The 24,059-nt window shown below is 42.1% G+C and overlaps 1 protein-coding gene across 2 annotated transcripts in view; it reads right to left on the bottom strand.

Annotated features, from left to right (window-relative positions):
• The window catches only part of SLC44A3 (solute carrier family 44 member 3), a 181,015-nt gene that overhangs the window by 63,002 nt on the left and 93,954 nt on the right, over positions 1 to 24,059 (bottom strand). For both annotated transcript variants that reach the window (XM_063428333.1, XM_063428334.1), the window contains exons 9-11: positions 4,014 to 4,200; positions 2,677 to 2,842; positions 130 to 283 (exon numbers count right to left, since the gene is read on the bottom strand). In XM_063428333.1, the coding sequence (XP_063284403.1) occupies positions 130 to 283; positions 2,677 to 2,842; positions 4,014 to 4,200 (507 nt within the window). The remainder of the gene's footprint in view (positions 1 to 129; positions 284 to 2,676; positions 2,843 to 4,013; positions 4,201 to 24,059) is intronic.

The raw sequence follows: 24,059 nt of genomic DNA, 5'->3' as shown, positions 1-24,059 counted from the left end.
TCAGTTCAGTATTAAAAATATCAGTTCAGTAACTTAATGACTGAAAGTGTCAGCCGCCAAAATGCATTACTACCTCCTCTGTCACTAACAGAGTCATCATCCTTAAGGCATTGACGGAGAATGGCTTACCCTTTGCTTTAGCAATTGAGAGATATATAACAAAATCATTCTGGGTATTCTCAGAAGAGTTAGCAAGAAGGATCCTGCAATCGCTGTCCCAAGATAATACCACACCAGAAGAGACATAGATGACAGTATTGGGTGCCGAACATTCTTTTTATCTCTGAAAATGAAAAGAAAATATAATGCTACAAAAAGCAAAATTACACCTGTATCATGTAGTAAATTTCTTAAAGAAAAATTACCATTTCGACAACATTCTTAGGCTTTGGATAGACTTAGTGCTTGTGAAATACAGGTTGTCTGTTAGATATAACACACATTATCATAAAATAGGATTTGATGGCAATGGGGTTCTAAGTGCAAATAAGTGCTCCTCCTCTGCCAACAGCACTTCGATTTGGGAACCTAATGCAAATTCACGATGAGCGCTGCACACACATCAGGCCTACCCCATAGAAAAGCATTTAATCAATGCTTACTTATGGAGTTTGTCAAAACGCTGAACGTTATTATTCAAAGCGTGAGGACATCCATGTTCGTTTCACAGAGTTAAACTCCATGAAACTGCAGGAGGGACTTTTAGTAAACAGTCACTAGTGGTAGTCTTAACCCTGCAAACTAAACAATGCAGTTTCTATAAAACTTTAAGAAGACAGGACACTGCACACAGACCACTTCAATATATAGTTTCCCATAAAAACCAAAAACAAAACACATTTACACTATGATGTACTTAGCTTGCAAGAAGGAAAAAAAAACAGAAGTTTATGGTTTACTTACAGATCTCACATAAAGGGTTATTCACTAAAGTGGAAATTGCTGGGAATTCAAATTGAATTTAAGATCAAAATAGCCAAGCTGAAAATAGAACAGAATTAAATATTTTCACTAATTTGGCTATTTTAACCTAAATTTTGAAATTCACTTTGAATTGCACGTATGTCTCACTTTAGTGAAAAAGCCAGATTTTCTTCCAGTAGCCTCAAATATGTGTCACAGACAGCAGTGAATAGTTCTGTTCATGACAAATGAAACTCAGGGACATATTTTTGCCTAGGCCAATTAGCCCAGGGCCTAGTGATGCAGTACAGAGGAGGCCCTGTGTGCCAGGATGTGTAGATATTTACAAGCATTCAGTGACTGCAGGGTTACTTGAGCCTACACTTCTCACTGCTGGTGCGGAGTCTGCTGACAAAAGTTGAACATGAGGTAAGGGATGCTTGATCATAGTGTATATGTGACTAATGAAAGTATGTAGCAGTGTGTATGTATATGGGTCTATACATGTATGAGTCTGATTGTGTCTATGTGACTAAAGATGTGATTATGTGCTTATATATGTAAAAATAAAAAAATACATTTATTAGAAGAAACACTAGGAGGGTGCAGCCCAACATAATATTTCTGAAATGCTTTAGGTGTTTGGAGTGTTCCTTTAAAGCACCCACTTCAGTCAGATACATGTTTAGAGGTATTTTAGCTTATCTTTTACAATTAAAAATATATGCACCAAACATATGGAGTGCAAAATCATGCTAAAACTAAAGTGACGGCAGATAAGAACCATTCGGCTCATCTAGCCTGCCCAATTTTTTAAAATACTTTCATTGTTCCTTGACTTTATCTTATGGCTAGGATAGCCTTATGCATATCCCAAGCATGCTTAAACTCCATAACTGTGTTAACTTCTACCACTTCAAGTGGAAGGCTATTCCATGCTTCCACTACCCTCTCAGTAAAGTAATACTTCCCGATATTGTTTTTAAACTTTTGCCCCTCTAATTTAAGACAATGTCCTCTTGTTGTGGTAGTTTTTCTTCTTTTAAATATAGTCTCCTCCTTTACTGTGTTGATTCCCTTTATGTATTTAAATGTTTCTATCATATTCCCCCTGTCCTGTCTTTCCTCCAAGATATACATGTTAAGATCCTTTAACCTTTCCTGGTAAGTTTTATCCTGCAATCCATGAACCAGTTTAGTAGCCCTTCTCTGAACTCTTGCTTAAGTATCAATATCCTTCTCCAGTACTGCGTACAGTACTCCAACCAGTGAGGTCTCACATGCATTCCTGACCCTATACTTAAAAAAAAAATTCCAGTCTGCTGGTGCTGGCACTGTCCCTGATCTACCTCCTTGGCTGACACATCAGAAGTGTTGATCAAAAGTCAATCACAATACTTTCCCAAGCAGCATCTCCTCAATGCACAATCAATGCATCTCTATGACGAAAGTTCAATGCCTCCATGCAGAGGGTGGAGACACTGAATATCAGTGTGCAGCACTGCCCCAGGAAGCATCTCTAGTAGCCATCTGAGGAGTGGTCAGTGGAGTTATCCCTAGGTTGTAATGTAAACACTGCTAAACAGTGTTTAGTGCAAAACGCCTGCAAGGACTGACTATACTCACCAGAAGAAATACATTACATAATCTGTAGTTGTTCTGGTGACTATAGTTTTCCTTTAATAGTCTACAAAAGCATATGTTTGCCTATAGCCTATCTGCAAATACTACGTGTGTACTTCAATAGTAAATTAAATTGTTTTGCTCACTTACCTCTGTAAATACCAAGTAACAGTCACTCCAGCAATAACCATTTGCTGACAGGCAAGAAAAAATTCACTTGTCCATATAAGACCAATTAAATGGTACCACCACATATACCGAATCCCAGAAAGTGCTTTGTATTCCACTTCTCCCTCAAATAAGACACGGGCACTACCTAAGGAAAGGATCATCCAGTTTAGAAGGCTGTACAGTAGGAAGCATTTTCTAAAAACAAACTAACTTCACTGAAAATCGTTCACATTATGAAAGGGGAAACATCACTTCTCCAGAAACTAAACCATTGAATAGGTCTTTAGAAATCACTGACAAGTTGGGTTAACCTTTTCATGTGATTCTCTATTTTCTAAAAATGTATATTTAGATTATATACATACATATACACACACACACACACATTTTTTTTGCAAATTATATCACAATCCAGTTCGGCACAGACAGGGGGCACATTTCATTGGAGCAGGAGATATAGAAACATGGTTTCTCCTCCCCTCTCTCTATGTTGACTGACAGGCACAAGGGGCTCAATGATCCACAGTGATCCACGATGGTGGCACTCATTTCCAGACTTGAGGTTTAGCAGTCTTGGGATGTGACAGATCCCATTCAAGTTCTTTGGAAAGTCAGTTACATAGAACACTACAGAAATGTAAAGGAAATACACCATGACTATACTGCCACTGTGTGGTAGAAAACAGCATTGATGCAATCATTATAGTGAGTTTTCATATTGGGCAGTAATGGTTATTATAAGAATTGCATTAGCCATAATGTTTAACTAGCTTCTGCTGTGTCAATGCTATTCATAATGGATTTAAAGAGACACTCTTAAACATCCAAACTACAACAGCTTAATGTAGTGGTTTTGTTGTAAAGTGCCTGTTTCTCTATCATTCAATTTTAAACACTGCCTTTTTAAAAATAGTCTAAATAATTGAAAAGTCTGTAGCTTAACTGTCATTATAAAAGCAGTTGTAGAGTCGATGAAGGTGGATGCAAACAGAGCCCTTTCACAGACCTTCAGAGACAAAATTGATAAAATAAGAGTCTGATTTGTCATATATCTCTGCATCTCAAGGTTGTTACAAAAAATGGAATAGTAATAGACTCCCAAAGAACATCGGTAATTTATAACTGTTGGAGCTAGCACAAATCCAATTAAGGGCTAATGACAGTACACTTTCTACAAATCTTTTTCCTTAATACGGATATCTCAGTTGGCACATTGTTTATTTATTTTATAAGTGTAAAAAAATATATATATATTTGCCACTACCATATTTTTTCCTTACGCTATGAGAATAAGGAAATTCAAATGTTTAACTTACCTGAAGTCCCCAAACCAAGGAGCACTGCCACCCAAAACACCCAGTAGAACATAAGGATGATGAATGTCCAAAGTGGCTGCAGAATGAGGAGTGGAACACAGCTAATAAATTTGCTTGCAACTTCAAAGAGCTGTATGGTCATACTGATCCGTTTCTTTAGTATAAATATTAAACTCAGTAGAATGACCTAGAAATAGAAGTAGGAGAATGGCAGAAGCCTTCAATTTATGAAAAAGAGCATTTCAGACTCAAAACTATTATAATAAGAGGAAATTCCAGTAAAATGAACAGTGCAGGCACAATCAATATAGATCATTCATAACATCTTATCCTGCCATATATTGATAAGTAAAAATGAACAAAAGAATGCAATGCACACTTATTCTTTTTACTTGCAGCATTATATTCATATAAAAGAGAGAGAGATAAAACAGTGAACGGATACAGTCAGCACGCAAGGTTGCAGAAGCATGTGTTGCTGTACAGACCTTATACTGGGCACTGATTACGGTACACATTATTTAGGAAGGATAGAAAAAAAACAGGAAAGGTGGTGGGGTATGTTTGTATGTCAACTATAAGTTAAAGCCAGATCTTAAGCAAGTGGAAAGTAATGGGGGACATGTGGAATCTATAGGTAGATATTTACACGGGACAAAAGAAGGGCAATCATGTATTGGCTGGGATATATTATAAACCCCCTTAAGGAAATTGGTAAAACTGCACATCTGGGTAACATGTTCATTACGGGAGATTTTAATCACCTGGGAATAAATTGGGGCAGAGGGACCAGTATTTCAGCAAGGCTTTTGAACGTATTAAAGGACACCTTCATGTCACAACTGGTAGAAGCACCAACTAGAAATTATACTTATGTGGGTCTGGTTATAACAAACAATGTTCATTATTATTATTATTGGCATTTATATAGTGTCAACAGATTCCGTAGTGCTATACAATACAGTGGGACCTCGGTTTACGAACTTAATGCGTTCTATGGGGCATTTCCTTTTGCCAAACATTTGTAAACCGAAACGCAGTTTCCCATAGGAATGCATTGAAAACCAATTAATCCGTTCTGGAGGTCAGAAAAAAGTCAAAATGAGCTGGCATGGAAACCAACCCACAATGCAGAACACACAATAAAAGGCATGCAAACGACGAAGCTCAGCTCCCTACCTTTCCACAGCTTGAGAAATGCACCAAAAAGTCCCAAAACAACTGCAAACAATTTCCAGAATGGCTCCAAAACTCGATGCAAAAGACGCTCCAACACTTCCACACTCGACACCACATGCTACCCACAGGCTCCAGCATGCAGGGGACGGTGCTATAAACATCCCAGGTGCAATGCATCCTAGGGAAACTTGCTTTGTATTGCGAAATATTTTTGTAAACAGAGGCATTATTTTCTATGGATTTTCATTTGTAAACCGAAAATTATGTTAACGGAGGCGTTTGTAAACCGAAGTCCCACTGTATTATAAAAGGGGGAGATTTAACAATAAATAAGAAAATTACAAAAACAGGAATGATAAGAGGGCCCTGCTCAAACGAGCTTACAGTCTAAAGGGGTAGGGCAAAAAACACAATCAAAAAGGGTGGGAGTGTTTCTCCCTTTAGGAGAAAGCAAGGGACAGTATGTGAGGTAGAGGTTACTCTGGGAGGCCATAAACTTTTCTGAAGAGGTTTTAAGGCACTTCTTAAAAGATTGAAGAATAGGGGAGAGTCTGATGGTGGTAGGCAGGTTATTCAATAGGATATAACATTCAAGTAGGGTAGCACTTGGGAAATAGTGATCACAATATGGTGTCTTTTGAAATAAACTTAAAAAAAAGCACATAGGGTATACTAAAACATATAATTTTAAAACAGCCAATTTCAATAAGACAATGGCAGCTTCACAAAATACTGACTGACATAAACTCTCTAGTGAAAGAAACAAATTGAAACCAATGCGGCTTGATGGGAAGGTAAACCAAGAAATTCAAAATACGGATGCCAGTGTTTGTGACCAAATGGCTACTAAAAAAGACTGGACATACCGTATTTTTCGCTCCATAAGACGCACCTCACCATAAGACGCACCTAGTTTTTAGAGGAAGAAACCCAGAAAAAAAATATTCTGAACAAACTGTCCCATAGTGTTTCATACTATGGGACAGTTTGTACAGAATATTTTTTTTCTCCCCTGTCCCATAGTGTCCCCCCCTCCCTCTCCTCTCCCCCATTGTCTTCATCCACCCCTCCCCATAGACTTCAACTCCCCCCCCTCCCCATAAACTTCATCTCCCCCCCTCCCTATAAACTTCATCTCATCTCCCTTCCTCTCTATAAACTTCATCATCTCCCCCCCCTCCCCATAAACTTCATCATCTCCCCCCCCTCCCCATAGATTTCATCTCCCCCCCTCCCCATAGACTTCATCTCCTCCCCCCCCTCCCCATAGACTTCATCTCCTCCCCCCCCTCCCCATAGACTTCATCTCCTCCCCCCCCTCCCCATAGACTTCATCTCCTCCCCCCCCTCCCCATAGACTTCATCTCCTCCCCCCCCTCCCCATAGACTTCATCTCCTCCCCCCCTCCCCATAGACTTCATCTCCTCCCCCCCCTCCCCATAGACTTCATCTCCTCCCCCCCCTCCCCATAGACTTCATCTCCTCCCCCCCCTCCCCATAGACTTCATCTCCTCCCCCCTCCCCATAGACTTCATCTCCTCCCCCCTCCCCATAGACTTCATCTCCTCCCCCCTCCCCATAGACTTCATCTCCTCCCCCCCTCCCCATAGACTTCATCTCCTCCCCCCCTCCCCATAGACTTCATCTCCTCCCCCCCTCCCCATAGACTTCATCTCCTCCCCCCCTCCCCATAGACTTCATCTCCTCCCCCCCTCCCCATAGACTTCATCTCCTCCCCCCTCCCCATAGACTTCATCTCCTCCCCCCCTCCCCATAGACTTCATCTCCTCCCCCCCCTCCCCATAGACTTCATCTCCTCCCCCCCCTCCCCATAGACTTCATCTCCTCCCCCCCCTCCCCATAGACTTCATCTCCTCCCCCCCCTCCCCATAGACTTCATCTCCTCCCCCCCCTCCCCATAGACTTCATCTCCTCCCCCCCCTCCCCATAGACTTCATCTCCTCCCCCCCCTCCCCATAGACTTCATCTCCTCCCCCCCCTCCCCATAGACTTCATCTCCTCCCCCCCCTCCCCATAGACTTCATCTCCTCCCCCCCCTCCCCATAGACTTCATCTCCTCCCCCCCCTCCCCATAGACTTCATCTCCTCCCCCCCCTCCCCATAGACTTCATCTCCTCCCCCCCCTCCCCATAGACTTCATCTCCTCCCCCCCCTCCCCATAGACTTCATCTCCTCCCCCCCCCCCCATAGACTTCATCTCCTCCCCCCCCTCCCCATAGACTTCATCTCCTCCCCCCCCTCCCCATAGACTTCATCTCCTCCCCCCCCCTCCCCCTCCCCATAGACTTATCTCCCATACTGTCCCCCTCCCCTTGTCCCATAATTACTTACCTGTCTTGTAGCGTTGGCCGGCAGCACAGGGCGCACCGCGGTAGTGGAACTTGAATTTCATGTTCCGGTTTCCGGCGGGACGGAAAGGAAGTGCGCACTCAGCTTGTGCGCACTTCCTTTCAGTCCCGCCGGAAACCGGAACATGAAATTCAAGTTCCACTACCGCGGTGCGCCCTGTGCTGCCGGCCAACGCTGCAAGACAGGTAAGTAAAGCTTCATATTCGCTCCATAAGACGCACAGACATTTCCCCTCACTTTTGAGGGGAAAAAAAGTGCGTCTTATGGAGCGAAAAATACGGTACATCATTTGCAATACCTTGAGTTGTCTACTATTGCAAATGGTATGCCATTATGGGTGTAAATTTAATTCCTGGGCTACTATACAGTCTCAAAGGCAACGTAACCAATCTGGCGAATTTCAATTTCAAATGTAACGTGCTATATTTGACCCTGTAACTTCCCAAAACACCATAAAACCTGTACGTAGGGGGCACTGTTTTACACGTGAGAATTTGCTGAATACAAATATGTGTATTTTATGGCAGTAAAAGCAAACAGTATTATGACATTGACAGTTAAAATGTCATGTAGAACTAAAAAAATAACAAAATTTCTTATTTTCTCCCATTTTTTTTCATATTAAATTATGTTTTATAGCTAAATATTTGATATTAAATGAAAGCCCTGCTTCCCCTGAATAAAATGATATATAATAAGGGGGGTGCATTTAATATGAAAGAGGTGAATTACGGTTGGACAGACATAGCGCAAATGCCAGGTTTTGTTTCCGTTTTTACGTTCTGTTCACAACGTGTACATTTGGCTCAGTCCTTAAGGGGTTAAAGACAGCGTACTGAGAGTTGTCAATAATGGTAATTTTCCAGGCTGGGCAAAAGTGGTAAGTGGAGTGTGTTCCTTATGGCTCTGTTCTGGGACAGCTTGTATTTAAACATACATAGTGATACAATGTGAGCAGGATATTACTTCACTGCAAAGGGATTTAGATGGCAGATGACATTTAATTTATGTTGTGCACTTCTGGGTAAAGAATGCACAAGCAACTTAAAAACCTGAATGGTAGTGAATTAGGGATAACAATATAACAAGGATTTGGGAATAGTTATAGACAACAAACTAGGCAAAAATGTGCAATGTCAATTAGAAGTTGCTAAGACCAGTAAGGTAGTTATGTATAAATAGGGACATTAATTCCAAGGGTGAAAATATAATTTTGACTATTTATAAATCAAAGGTAAGACCACATCTTGAATATGCTGTGCAATTTTGGGCATCTGTTCTAAAGAAGGATATTATGGCACTATAAAAAGTGCAGAGGCGGGCTACAAAATGAATAAAAGGAATGGAACATTTTGGTTTGAAAAAAGGTTAACAATATTTAAATCTGTTTAGTTTATCTAAAAAAAAACAATGCCGCAAAGGGGATATCAGTATACAAAACTATTTGGGCCCAATGCAAACCAATACAAACCATTGTCTGGAAATCTGTTCAGAAACAGGACTATACATAGGACACGAGATTAAGCATTTAGACTGGAAGAAAGGAGATTTAGTCTAAGGCAAATTAAAGGGTATTTTATATTTTTAGCCTGAAGAGGTGGTTTAATCAGAGTTTGTACAGATATTTAACCCCTTAAGGACTGGACTGTTTTTGCGATGTTGTACATTTGCTAACCAGGCCTCTTTTTACACTTTTGTGGTGTTTGTGTTTAGCTGTAATTTTCCACTCTCTCATTTACTGTTCCCATACAAATTATATATTGTTTTTGTCAGGACAAAATGGGTTTTCTTTACATACCATTATTTATATAATCTCATGTAATTTAATCTTACATTTTTTTTTAAATTTGATGAAAAATTGAAAAAAATACCAGTTTTTTTACTTTTATTTGGAAAAACTTTTACTCATCTACAAAAGCGAATGAAAAAAATTGCTAAATAGATTCAACATTTTGTCCTGAGTTTAAAAATACTAAGTGTTTACATGCTTTTTTTTTGCAAGTTATAGGGCTATAGGTACAAGAAGGATATGGCGGTTTCAAAACATACATTTTAAAAATGTATCAATAGTGACATTGTAACACTATTATCTGTCATAAATCTCTGGAAAACACTCCACATGTATATATATTTTTTAATGTAGACAACCCAGGGTATTCATCTAAGGATATTTTGACACTTTCTATGCATCCATTTTACCACCAGTCTTTGCCAAACTTCACATAGGTATTTTTTTTTTTTTCACATACACGTGCAATTCAGGTATAAACACTTTCGATGCACTACTTCTACCACCAGACTTTGTCAAACTTTTAGGTAGTCATTTTTTGTGTGTTTTTTTTCACACACATTGTACTTTAGGCATGAATTAACAGATCGTATTATGTGTCACTGCCAAACAACATGCCAATATGTGTTCAGCAACATCTCCTGAGTACAGTTATACCACCCATGCAGAGGCTTGTCAGATTGTTTGGGGGCTAAAAGGCCCAATTTGGCAGGTGCGCATATCCATTTTTCAACTTGGAATTTTGACATGTAGTAAACCGGCGCCCCTGTCCTATTTGGGCCAATTTTTTTTTTTTTTTTTTTAATTCTTTATTTTTGCAGTGCATATTATGGACACAAACTGGCTTGAGGTACCCCAAAGGCAATCCTCGAGCTGCTTAGCATAAGTAACAAGTAGGGTAATCGCTAGGCAATGCACAATTTTATATTATATGGTAGCAGTAACGTTGGTGAAACATGAGAGTAGTAAAAGTAGATTAAGTAACAAGCATGACATGACATAACATATCCCCTTACTGATAAGAGAGAGGTACTGGGTGTAGATAGACATGGTAAGGTAAGGGATACAGTAGAGTTTACCACCCCAGACAGCCCCAACCCCCCCATCAGAATAGGTTGCAGGAATGGCAGCAGAATAGATTGCATTACCCTCTGGACCTGGTAAAGCAAAGAAAGTGTGAGGCACAACTCTAGTAGATTATACAAGTATGAAGTCCAGTACTGCCCAGGTACCCCAGGCTGGGTAGGCGCTGGGGTCAGAGGCCCATCTTGGTGATCATCCTATCCCTCTTATAGGGAATTTAGTGTCCCAGGGTGCTTGTCTCCTTAGACTGTCAGCCAGGGGAGACTCCTGCATAACGTGAAGCTGCACTTGAATTCTACTCCTCTCCCTGACCCTGTGCTTTTCCTGCTGCATGTTGCTGGGGTTAGGAAGCTTTGCAGTTTGCCAGCCGGCTGATTTTACTGCCTTACGTCGCTTAGGTCGTCGTCGCTGTCTCCGGTATGTCGGACTCGTGGTGTGTGCAGTAGGACGCTTCGGGGAGTAGCGGGGTGGTTCAGGAGGTGCTTCGGTGGTCTCCTTGGGTTTCAGCCTGCTTTCCAGCTTTCTCCAGAAGGCGTCGAAGATTGCCTCTAGGCGCCAGCATGGATCAGGTATCTCCCCTCCAGGAGTGTGGGGACACGTGTCGTCCGCCATCTTGGATGGTGCTCCGCCATGTTCGCGGGTGTTTGCGGCTCTGGTGCTGCTCTTAGATAGGGTTTGGGAGCCATCAGGGTAGGGACCGGGATAACCCCCACCGGTCCAAAGGGGGGGGTAGCAGGGCTCCAGGCGCATATTCCGCACTCCGGTCGCGCCAGGCTGGGAGAGCGGCCGCCTCTCCCCTCCTCAGCGCTCACTAGGCCTCAGTGAAGCTCGGTGTCTGGAGTGCTCGAAGTGACTGGTGGAAGCATTCGCAAGTCGGGTCTTCTTCACATATAGTTAGGGGTAAGTCGCTTGATGCCCGGTTTTGGCTATTTCAGTCAAAATAGGAGATTTCCTTAGTGTGTTCCTGGGAGCTCCCAAGAAACACAACCAGTCGCCATGATTGTCAGGCCCCGCCCCGGGCCAATTTATTTTAACCCCATCAAACCATATATTTTTGAAAAGTAGACAACTCAGGGTATTTTAAATGGTGGTAGTTTAATACTTTTCATGCAATAATTCTACCACCAGCCTTTAGCAAACTTTTGGGTAGTAATTTTCTTCGTGTTTTTTTACACATACATTGTACTTTAGGCATGAATTAACAGGTCCTGTTATGTATCACTACCAAACAACACCCCAATATGTGTTCAGCAACATCTCCTGAGTACAGTGATATAACCCATGCATAGGTTTGCTGGGTTGTTTGGGGGCTAAAAGGCCACAATCGAGACTTGTACATATCAGTTTTTCAACTTGATATATAGGTATGCTTGGCCTATGTTCAGTTTGGCATATTTTTGCATCCCCCAGTTAATGTTAACATCATGAAAGTTTATATTTTTATAAAGAAGACATTCCAGGGTATTGTATATGAGGTGTTTTCACATCCTTCCCCCAACCATTGTGCTAAAAAAATTTCAGAGAACGTGCATGGTGGTAATTTTCAAATTCTGCTTTTTTTTTTTTTTTTTTTTAAATTCTTTATTTTTGTAGTGCGTATATTAGTCACATGCATACATATGGTACCCCAACGGCATTCCATATGCAGGTTTCAAGACATTAGTTACAGTAGGGGGTAAATAGACAATGCACTTTTTTTTGTTAATTGTAAAGACGAAATATGCATAAAAAACAGGCGTAGAAAACAGGCTTAAAAGACAGGCATATAAATCAGGCTGAGAAAACAGGCTCATAAATCAGGCATAGAAAACAGACGTTTAAATCAGGCTTTTAACGACATTAGGTATAGTAGGCCAGCGTCGGTAAGGAGCTCGGTTGCTATAACATAAGTCTGACGCGGAGCCTATACATCTTTGAAAAACATACTGCACAGTTTTACGTATTATGCCATGAAGGCTGATTCAGTGTGCACGTATTTATACATTGGGGGACGATGATGCAAGAATTAAAATAAAATAAAATGCAAAAAAAATTAAAAAAAAAAGAAAAAGGAAAAGAAAAAGAAAGAAAAAAAAATAGCTTTGCCATAGAATTATCAGTCGCTGCCAACATTAAATTAAGCAACACAATTTGTTTTTCCTTTCATAGAAAAAAAAAACCACATGAAAACAACAACGTGTGTATCATTAACAAGTTACATTAAGCTTGCTAGGCTAGTAGTGAATACGTCAGTTTTAGTTACACTTAAGTGTGTGATAAGTTGCATCAATAAGGCAAAAATAACTGTGCTAAGCTGACTAATAATGAGTAGGTCGGCATAATTAAGGCAGCTAACGTAACGAACAGTAAAGTCACTTAACCAACGCCAGCTGCTGGTATATGGTTGTCACCCCTTGTGTCGCCGTGTAGGCCTGCCTGCCCGCCACAGGGGGGGTCAGTCTCCCGGTGTGTGGAAGAGATCCATGTATAGGCCGTTGAGGGCTGTAGTGTTCTCCTTTTTCTCTTCTGGGTTTCCTCCCCAGTGGGCCGTGTGTGAGCTTCCCGACAGCTTGGTTTCTCTGGATTCAGCTTCGCTGCAGCTGGTTCCGCTTCACATTGGGCTTTGTGGTCGTCAGCGTGGGGTTTCATGCTTTGCTTGTTGCCGGTTTCCGGGATCGCTGAGCGAGGAGTTGGCGCCCTCAGTGGCGCGGGGTCGCAAGATTCCGCAGGCGTTGCAGCATAAGTTTTAGTGGTTTCCCGCGTGGTGCTGCTTTGGGTCCTGCTTGGTGTAAAGGTTACTCTGAAGGTATGAGGGGGACATAAAGATAGGGTGCGCCGAGTGGTCGGACGGATCCACGCCGCCACCGTTTTCATCGCCATCCGGTAAGTTTGTCTCCGGGCCTTATGTTTTGCCCAGAGATGGGTGCGCAGCAGGTCCACGAAGTCCCCTGTATGCTTGGGTGGTGTGAGGCATGGTCGCTTAATCGCAGGCCGCGGTTGCGCCGCCATCTTGGCTGATGCTCGTGAGCTCCTCGTGGCTGTTAATTTCGCCGCTTGTACAGATATTAGTGTGGGGGTAACCGTCCCCTGCGGGGACCGGGATGACCCCCGCCGGTCCACAGGGGGGGGTAGCAGGGCTGCGGTAGGTTTCTGCTCAAGAGCGCGTCCCGAACCGGGGAATCGGCCGCCTCCCCCAGTCCGCGGGCTCAGCTCAGAGTTAGGCCTCATGATCGTTTGGAGGTTTTCCGTGGCGCATCGGTTGAGGAGTGGTACCGGTGTGTTCAGCATGCTTTGCTACGCTTGATCCCGGTCTCCGTGTGCCGCTAATGCCCCTTTGTCAGTCGGTAACCTCATAAGTTTGTCCGTAGTCACAGGAGCACTGAAAAAGTGCGACTGGCCATCTTTGCTGTCCCAAATTCTGCTTTTTATGCACACGTCATCTGGTTTTGGCCAGCCAGTTATATGTTACTACCATAAAACTTTTTTAACCAAATGTGCAGGTATCAAATGCACCTTTAGCAGCATTCTCTAAACTAACTCCTGCAAAAAGAATCTAACTGGAAATTTGGGGGAAGGAAACTAAAATGAAACCCAACAGAAAAAGAGGACCTATTCTGAGGTTTTGAAAACACCAAAGTCAATTGACAGACCAGATGGGCAAATTAATGGAGCAAATAACAAAGATTAACCAAGTCTTTGCTATCCATCCTTTTTTAGGGACAGCTCCAGTTGCAGAGCCACCTGTGCAACTGCAGCAGCAACAACAAGTGCCGCAGCAAATATAGCTACAGTGACTAAACAGGCTAGGTTGTCAATAGATGTAATACCTAACCCTGTTTCCTTTACAGGTACTAACAGTCAAATAAACAATAGTTGTGTTAGGAAACCTATTGCCTATTCCGTCACTTCACTTTCGGGTGAAGGAGGCGCAACGTGTTCCTCTGTTTTTTCATTTCAGCCAAAGGCTAAAATAGCCCCAGCAACCACTAGTTTCAAGGATCCAGCCCTGAAAGGGTTAACTGATGAGATGCCGACCACTAGTTCCCGCTTGACAGTTCAAGATATTCCTAAAAAGGATGGGCCTGTGGGTAAGACTGAGCATTCCTCAGTACAGATAGAAACTACTGCTGTGACCGGTAATGTATGGAAAACAAGTAATATGTTGACACATTCTAAATTCTTAGGTGAATTAGAAGAACATGAAGGAAGGTACTACATGTCTGTAGAAATACAGGATTCGCTACCCCAGCCTTTCAAAGGGTTAATAGATACTAGTTCACAAGCCACGATCTTATCCAATACCTACTTCCAGCAGGTAATGGACTTAGCAACGGATAAGCCGAAGCTAAGAGATTTCCCCAATGCTTTGTTGAGCGTTGGAGGAAATGCACTTAATGTTATTGGCAATACTTGGTTAAAGTTTAAAATAGGTAACAAAACCTTTAGACACCCGGTGATAGTGGTAGATCTCCCCTATAACCGACTGATTCTGGGTATAGACATACTCAGAAGACTTAACACAATTATTGACTGTGTGAATGGAATTGTATGGTCACAAGCTAAGGTTCCTATAACCTATGAGAAATCACATGTACAATCTGATCGTAACTGCCATGTAATAGAAGAAAGACCTGACTCGATAGAGGTACATTTTAGGAATAGTCAGTCACCTGACGTGACTATCCTGCAGGTGAATGATGCAATCGCACCTGTAGATGAGCATTCCATAAGAATTGCTCCAGAGAGGATCCAGAATGTCTCTCTGGAAGGTGATGTTTTAACCATTTCTCTCCACAGGGACTATGTTGAATCTGTAGATCTGGCAGGTCATGCTCAATTCCTTGCCAGAATTGAAAGGGTTAATGACAACTTATTCTTTCCTATTCAGATAAATGACTTGGGAAGAAATAGGAATGCAAAGCTGGTCTTACAGAGTGAGAACAGCTATATTAGCAGAAGTCTGTTAAAGCAGATTGCTAATCCTAAAATAATCAGGTACGCTTCCCCACATGACAGGTGGATCCAGAACCTGGATGGCGAATCAGAGAGTCACAATGTGATAGCAAAATGTTTACTATCTATTTCCATCGGAAATAAGACAGTTAAACATTTATTCCTAGTGATAGACGAACCTCGCTATCAGGTCTACATTGGCAATGAGGTCATACATCGCTTTGCCATACACCTTGATCTGATTAATTCCAACTTGTGGACAAGGTTAAAAGGTAATCCTTGTGGATACCTACACGAGGAAAACGCCCTGAAATCAGGACAAATACTCCCATATGCGGTAAGTATCAAAGTACCTGATGACATAACCATTCCACAAGGGACAAGTAACTTTCTTTTACCCCTACAGGTCAAGGAGGGTCAGAGATTAGAAAACTCTGATGCCCTAATCTGTTTATCCAACAGGATACAACAATTAGGGATGGTGGTAACGCATACACCAATGGTAAGTATTGGTAAGAATCCCACCTTTATAATGGTCAACAATGTTACACCCAATAATGTTACTTTACCAAAAGGAACGTTATTAGGTCTAGCATTGGATGCTGAGTACTATACATTTGGTTTCCAAAACCAAATTATAGGCCTCATCCCTGAAGAATACTTAACTGAGGACGAAATTGTCGATCAAATATTCCATTCCTCCCCAGAAGGATTATTCACTATCCTATCTGTGTATTCCTTCAACGTCGAAGACGGCTCGTGTAAAATCGAAGAAGCATCAATCACCTTCGATCATCCGCTCAATGAGCAGGAATCACAAGAGTATCACGACCAAAGAGAAAAAGTAAGTCACCACCGAACTGACCTAACTTCTAGGCTTGAAGAAGCTTATGAGATAGGCCAGCCTGAAATCTTTCCAGGATTTCAGGAAAGGCTAGAAGAGCAAATATCTTTAGCTGACGGTTGCTCCAACAATGCTGAGCAGCAGCAGCTAAAGGAAATCCTTATGGAATTCCAAGATATTTTTGCCAAAGATTCCTACGACTGTGGGTTAACTAACCTCCACGTAGCCAGAATACAAACTGATCCAAATTTACCACCCGTAGTTATCAAACAATATAGACTCCCATTAGCGTCATACGATGGTCTACAAGACATCATTCAGAATTTAAAGGAAAGGGGCATTATACGTCCAGTGCACAGTTCGTATAATAATCCGATCTTGGGGATTCTGAAACCTAATGGACAATGGCATTTATGCGCTGACTTACGACAGCTAAATAAACGCGTCTATATGTCTGGTTGGCCAGTGACATACATAGACCAATGTTTGGTACAAATGCAGGGATCCAAAATATTCACTGCCATTGACTGTGCGCAGGGATAATGGACTGTACCAGTCCATAATGAAGACCAATACAAATTGGCCTTCACATTTGGAAAGCAGCAGAATACCTGGACCCGTATGCCTTTCGGTTACATAAACTCTGGTCATGAATTCGCTGTGTTCATGCATAAAGCTATGCCTGACGCACTCGAGAGAGGAACGTTATCATATGTCGACGATGTCTTGCTGAAAAGCACTTCCTTTGATAAGCATATCATAGAGATTAGACATGTTCTCACTGAGTTAAGAGAGGCAGGGATTAAACTGTCTTTACAAAAGGCGCAATGGTGTCGCACCCATGTCAATTTCCTCGGACATGAGGTAACCTCTGAAGGATTAAATCGCCAGAGGAAGAAGGTTGAAGCCATACTAAAGGCTAAAACACCTTCAAACATCAGGGAATTAAGATCGTTCCTTGGTATGACTAACTACTCCCGTAAGTTCATAGATAACTATGCAGAAATAACGAAACCACTCTTACACCTGCTTAAAAAGGAAACTACCTGGAACTGGGGGGAGCCTCAGGACCTAGCGGTAAGTGAACTGAGGAGGAAGCTCACTCAGGCACCCTGTTTAGCATACCCAGAGGGGGGTAAACCCTTCTATCTGGAGACAGAATATACCGATTTAAGCATAAGTGCTGTTCTGTATCAGAAGCAGGATAGTTTAAACAAAGTTATTGCATATGCTAGCAAGACTTTGTCACCTGTTGAAGTTAAATTCAACACGTGTGAGAAGGCGTTCTTGTCGACTGTCTGGGCACTACAAAATTTTCGTAGCTATATCCAAGGTGAGAAAATAATTGTAGAAACAGCTCACCAACCTCTACAGTATCTGCAGAGTGAAAGAATTAGAGACGGTAATCTCTCTAACAGTCGGATTACTGCGTGGACCCTATCCTTACAGGGATGGCCGTTAGAAGTCCGTTATAAACATAATAACAGTATGCAGTATATAAGACCATTCAAATGGCAATAGAATATGGTATCACAGAATTTGTTATTATAACTGATTCCAACTATGTTCGCAACAGTTTCGTTGAATATCTGCCTAGCTGGAAACGTAACCAAATGCTGAAAAGCAATAACAAACCTGTTGAACATGGGAAATTGTTTTGTAAAATCGATGAGTTGGTTAAGGAACATGGTTTAACCATATATTGGAAGAAAACCAAAGGCCATTCTAAAATAGAAGGTATTGACAAGGATGGTAATGACTTAGCCGATTCACTGGCAAAACAAGCAGCCATCAATGGTGAAACCCTAAACATTGATGATCTTATGGGTTCAATTCATGTTGAAGCCATAACTAGACGACAGGCTAGAGATAATGCCAACTTAAATGTCGTGCAATGGAGTCAAGAAGCTCCTAGTGAGGACCTGATTACCGGTCAGAAGAATGATCCCGTCATAGGCATATTCTATAAACATATAGAAGACCCTACTGCCAATCCCATCACAGATGAGGATTGCAAAGATAATGAAGATTTACGAATCTTGATGAGATATAAAGTCCAATTTATGTATCATGGATGGGTTGCTGGTCAGAAGTTCTAAACATGGTATTCAACAATGGGTAGTCCCAACTGTATACCGAGGGTTAATGCTCCAACACGCACATGATGCACCTACATCTGGGCATCGTGGTGGTAAGATCACATATGAGATATTGCGTGATTATGCATATTGGCAACACATGTTAAGAGATGTTAAGACATACTGTCAGGGATGCTTGATTTGTCCGCAATATCAACCCCATGGTCCAACCCATCGTGCACCACTTCAGAAGAGGGGGGTGTCATTACCCTGGTCTGATATTCAAATTGACTTTACAGGTCCTGTAACAAGATCTTCAAGAGGTAACAAATACATGTTAACCGTTACATGTATGTACACAAAGTGGATAGAATGTTTGCCTTGTAAAGAGAACACGAGTACCGTGTGCGCCACTTTGTTGATTAACCATGTCTTTTCCAGGTTCGGTCTGCCTCAAAGAATTGAGTCAGACAGAGGTAGTCACTTTACCAGCGAAGTAATGGCTAAGATGTGGAATATTCTAGGTGTTAAACGAAAGCTACATATTGCATACCGCGCTGCGTCTAGCGGGGGGGTAGAGCGATATAACCAGTCTATCGTTAATATTCTAAAGAAGTACGTTAAGGAGTCTGGTAAAGACTGGGACATTAAATTGCCCCTAGTTTTAATGGCGATTAGAGCTACACCTAGCACTGCTACCAAATTGTCACCTTTTGAATTGATGACAGGAAGAAAGATGGTTTTACCACAGCATTTACTATATCGTACTTCAGATCATAATTTGATCAATGCTGCCACTACGCATCAGAATATCGAAGATTTGCGCAAGCATTTACAGCATGCGTTTGCTTTTGCCCAAAAGAATCTAGAAAAAGCAGCGACAGGGGTTAAGACCTATTACGATTTAAAAACCACGAAAAAGGAATATGAGATCACAGATCAAGTCTATCTGTATAACTTTGCGCGAAATCAAGTCAAGGAAAATAAATTTTTACCTTCTTGGAAAGGGCCATATGTCATCATTGACAAAATTTCCCCAGTAGCGTACAAGATAAAAATTCCTAAGGATGGTGATTTTATTGAAAAGTGGGTTCACATTAACTAGTTGCGTGCTTGTCATCCTAAATCTCAATTAAGGATTATAGGTGTGGATTCGGATGCAGAAGGGTGAACGACTAACCTGGATGAATGCTTGATTCACGTGGTATCGTATGATGTGAAATGTTGTGATGTGCCATGATCTCATGTACATTCATGTCATTAACCATTTCCTTGCCATCCAATAACTACATTTTCTAAGCAGGTTACTAGCCTGTTTAACTGCTATATGCATATTGCTGAGGAGTCAGTAATAAATGTAGTGAGGGATGAAGTTATAAAAATAGAATTAGAAAGAATACATATGTTGATGAATCGTAATTATGTGTTGTCCTAGGCCAAGTGATGTCACACTGTTATAAGTTTGTATACTTAACAAACCTTGGATCATTAGTAGATAAGTCTGAAACGAGTTCCTGATCCGTGACTGTCGAAAGATGTCCAAGAAGGATGTGGCGTGTTTCTGGATCGCACTGCTCCTGTGCCAAGAGCTACGGACCGACCCGATCGCAGAGATGGGACCATCCTCTGGCATCCTGATTCAAGAGACACCAGGGTTCATCTTGACAGAGAAGAGGATCCTTACCCGACGTGTGTTCGTCAGCTTGGACCCCAAGATTTCCATCGAGAAGGCGAACATTTCATCGATGCAGCTTCCTGAGTTACAGACTTGGTACCAGATGCACCTCCAAAGAGCACAGGACCGTGTACATAACATCTTGGAGCAAGCCCGGAAACCATTTGTATCCAGTTCTATTTCGATGAACAACCGACCCAAAAGGTTCCTCACCGCTAGAATTGTTGCATTAGTTTGTGCCACTGTCGGTGCAGTTGTCGCAACTGGAATATCTGCAGCCAACTCTATTACTGTCCAAAAACTGGATATGGAAATCTATGCGCTAAAGCAACACATTAACGATATTCATCAGGTGATAAAACAGCAAAGAACACTTCTCCAAGACGTGTTAACTATTGTGCAAGACACAGTTGTTACAACAAATTTGCATTCGGAGTTAATTGCCAAATCCACTGAGTTGCACCAAAGTCATGACTTATTTAAGCGTGAACTTTTATTTCTGTATGACCCAATATTGTTCCACACACTTGCTTTTCTCGACGAAGTGCAAACTGGAATGATCGAATTGGCAGGGGGACGCATACCTCTGTATTTTGTATCCAAGGATATTGTTCATGCGATGCTTGCCAATGTGGATGGAGAAACAATTGAGCCTATGCAATTAAATCTGGCCTTTGAGATGGGGAGCGCTATACCTCTCTTAATTGATCCAGAACGTATGGAGATTTGCTTTTTATTGGCCATCCCAAATGTAACTCCAACAAACATTTTTGAAATGAAAACAATTTACAACGTTGGTACATGGAAGGAAAATATCCATGTAAAAGTCCAAACCCCAGATGTTTTGGCTTTTCAACCGTGGATACCAGATTGGTAATACCCATTTTGAATGACTGTGAAAAATTCAAAGACAATAATTTCTAATGTGATGGAAAACCTTTTGTGTACGATTCTACCAATTCTACCAATGCTTTGTGTGGGATAGAATACCTTAAACATGGCTCTGAAACATGTCAAGTAACTATGTCAAAAACCGACAGTAATGCGTTAGTACATGCTATCTTAGTAAAAGATAAATGGTTGGTAAGCACGTGTCTTAAAAACATGAGTGTTTTTCGCAGGGACCAGGTGACTAATAAAGTAATTGCCTTACCAGCACCTGTATCACTGATCAAGGTACCCCACGACTCTCGTATCACCACCGGTGACGTTACGCTATACCCAGTGTACACTGACGTCCTCGAAAGTGCTATTGAGATGGTGGATCCCTTCCAGAATCTAGATATCCCTCTAGATCCTAATCTAAAGTTCTTGCTGGACCATAAGCCCAACCACACTATCCAAATGTCAATCAGGAAAGATAACATTTCTGTGGACACATTTAAATACTATGAGTTAGATACTGACCTTATTGATCGTGTTGACCGGTTCATCCATGTTACGATTGTTATTGGGTGTGTTGTGATAATAATGATATTATGGTTGATTGTACTAAGTGTAAAGTCCAAAACTCTTACAGGTACAAATATATACAAAAATGTTCATTCCACGCAAGGGCCTATGTTAGAAATGATGTGACTTCCATAGTGCCTACTCATAAGCTAAATTACTTGGCTATGATATGCACTAAAGGGGGGTTATGTCAGGGTATTTATATCGGCAGACATTTTGTGCTATGATAGAAATACAAAGTGTATATTCTGAAGTCATTGTTGAACAGACCAGACTCCATTTTGTTATTTTCAAGTTTCAAGTTAACAAAGAGACACAGAATTTCTATCCTTTCTCTAAAACTGACCGCTTTGCCCGAGCTGAATGGAATGTGTAGTATAAACAAACCAAACAGATAAAGAAATGAGAACGGGGGATGGATAGACTGTCTAAATGCTAATGGAATAGAATAAATTCTAAACCCAGACATAGGTGACAGAGTGTCAGGGTACCTGAGGTCTCTACCTCCGAGAGAGGTAGAGACTTAGACGTTTATCCGTCCGGACGCCATGTTTCTCCTGTTCCTCGCGGTCGACCCGTTCACATAGACGCCGGTCGCGAGGGAGTTACTTCCTTATGTAGCATGGTGCCCGGAGACCGACGTCATGACGCCAATCCGGAACGACCTGTCACTCAATCCGTTGGAGACCAATCAGGACTCGTCGGAGGCGTGTCTATCCTCTCTAGCCAGGGTATTTAAACATACTTCACCCTGTTGCTCATTGCCCTGTCGTGGTTCTAGCCTGTCTAGTCACACAGTGCTCTGGTGTTTTTCAGTTATCCTTTTGGTTACGACCCGGCTTGTTTGACTTACTCTGTTTACCTCTGTTATCCTTGACCCGGCTTGTTACTCGCTTACCTGTCCTCTCGTTCCCTCGACCTCGGCTTGTCTCTGACCATTCTCTATACTCTCTGTACGTTAGTCCGGCCATTCTAAGGTCCGGTATACGTACCCTGTACCTGTTTGTACTTTGCGTGTTGGATCCCTGACCCGATCCTGACATTACGACAGGGCCAATGGATCCTGCAGGTACAAACAGTCAGGTTTGCCCCTCTGATTCCAGGTTTGATGCCATGGAACACAGAATGGACCAAATGGCCTTAGCACTACAGGCGTTATTATCTCGTGCTAATAACCCACCAGAGGAGACGCGTACTACTCCAATTTCCTCTGTAAATTCAGGCCTAGAGGTAGCCACTGTAGGTGCCTCTTCCCGTATTACCCCACCAGTACGTTATGGTGGTTCACCGGAGAAGTGTCGTGGTTTTTTAAACCAGATCAGTATTCATTTTGAATTACAACCTCGCTCCTATCCTACTGATAGGGCAAAGGTTGGATTTATTATCACCTTACTCATTGAGAAAGCTCTGAGATGGGCCAACCCATTATGGGAGAACGATAACCCGTTGGTATATAATTATAATGCCTTTGTAGCTGCCTTTAGAAGAACTTTTGACCCGCCTGGCAGGAAGGTCAATGCAGCCAGATTACTGTTGCGCCTGAGACAGGAGAACCGAACACTTGTGGATTATGCACTAGAGTTCAGGTCTCTGGCGGCAGAAGTCAAGTGGAATGAGCAGGCTTATATAGATGTATTTTTGAACGGGTTATCAGATGTTATCCTTGACGAAGTTGCTACTAGGGAGCTGCCTGAGAATTTAGAGGACTTAATTTCGTTCATTTCTCGCATTGATGAGCGTTTAAGAGAGAGACAGAACACTCGAGAGAGGAATCTTAGACCTACCTTTAAGTTAGCACCCGCATTTCAAAGTCCTGATTCCAATACCTCACTGTTTCCTGAACCTATGCAGATAGGCAATACTCGCCTTTCAGAGGAGGAGAGACAGTACAGGAGAAGGGAGGGATTATGTATGTATTGTGGAGTTAGAGGTCACTTGCGCCTGAATTGTCCTATTCGCTCGGGAAACGCCCGCACCTAAGTTTCTCTAGAGGACAGGCCTTGGGTGTTTCTATTTTGTCCTCTACTCATGATTATAAAAATCACAGGTTGCTGTTACCAGTTTCTTTAACGTGGGAGAAGGGAGTGCTAAAGACCATGGCCTTGATAGATTCCGGTGCTGCTGAGAATTTTATCGACCAAGCCTTTGCTACTAAACACACTATCCCATCCCAGTTAAGAAAGATACCTTTGGCCGTTGAGGCCATAGATGGTAGACCGCTACTCGAGCCTGTTATCTCGCGTGAGACTATGTAGCGGAATGCAGTGAGCCTGTCCTGCAAAATGCCTGTGTGACTATGTTTGTATATGTTTTCCCTATGTTGAAATTGCTATTCGTGTGTGTATTATGTGAATTGTATGGTATTCGGTAGTTTCCATCCGTACTATATACTTATGGAAACTACCGAACGGAGGGACCACCCCAGAGAGAAGTGTGCCGGCTATTAAAGTTCACATTCCTTCCAACCGCAAGTTAACCGGCTCATTAGCATTGTATCTGGGTGGCCGCCATTCGGCATGCGTACACGTGGCGGCGGCCATCTTACGCATGAAAATCCCAGCGGTGTTTGGTCGTCGAGTGCCTGGAACTCCAATCGGACACTCAAACAACCAAACACCGCTGAGACCTCCAGAGCTCCGTAACT

The sequence above is a fragment of the Pelobates fuscus genome, chromosome 7, assembly GCF_036172605.1.
Source record: "Pelobates fuscus isolate aPelFus1 chromosome 7, aPelFus1.pri, whole genome shotgun sequence".
Classification (NCBI taxonomy): domain Eukaryota; kingdom Metazoa; phylum Chordata; class Amphibia; order Anura; family Pelobatidae; genus Pelobates; species Pelobates fuscus.
The sequence above is the reverse complement of the archived record's forward strand: the minus strand, read 5'-3'. Positions and strand labels throughout refer to the sequence as shown.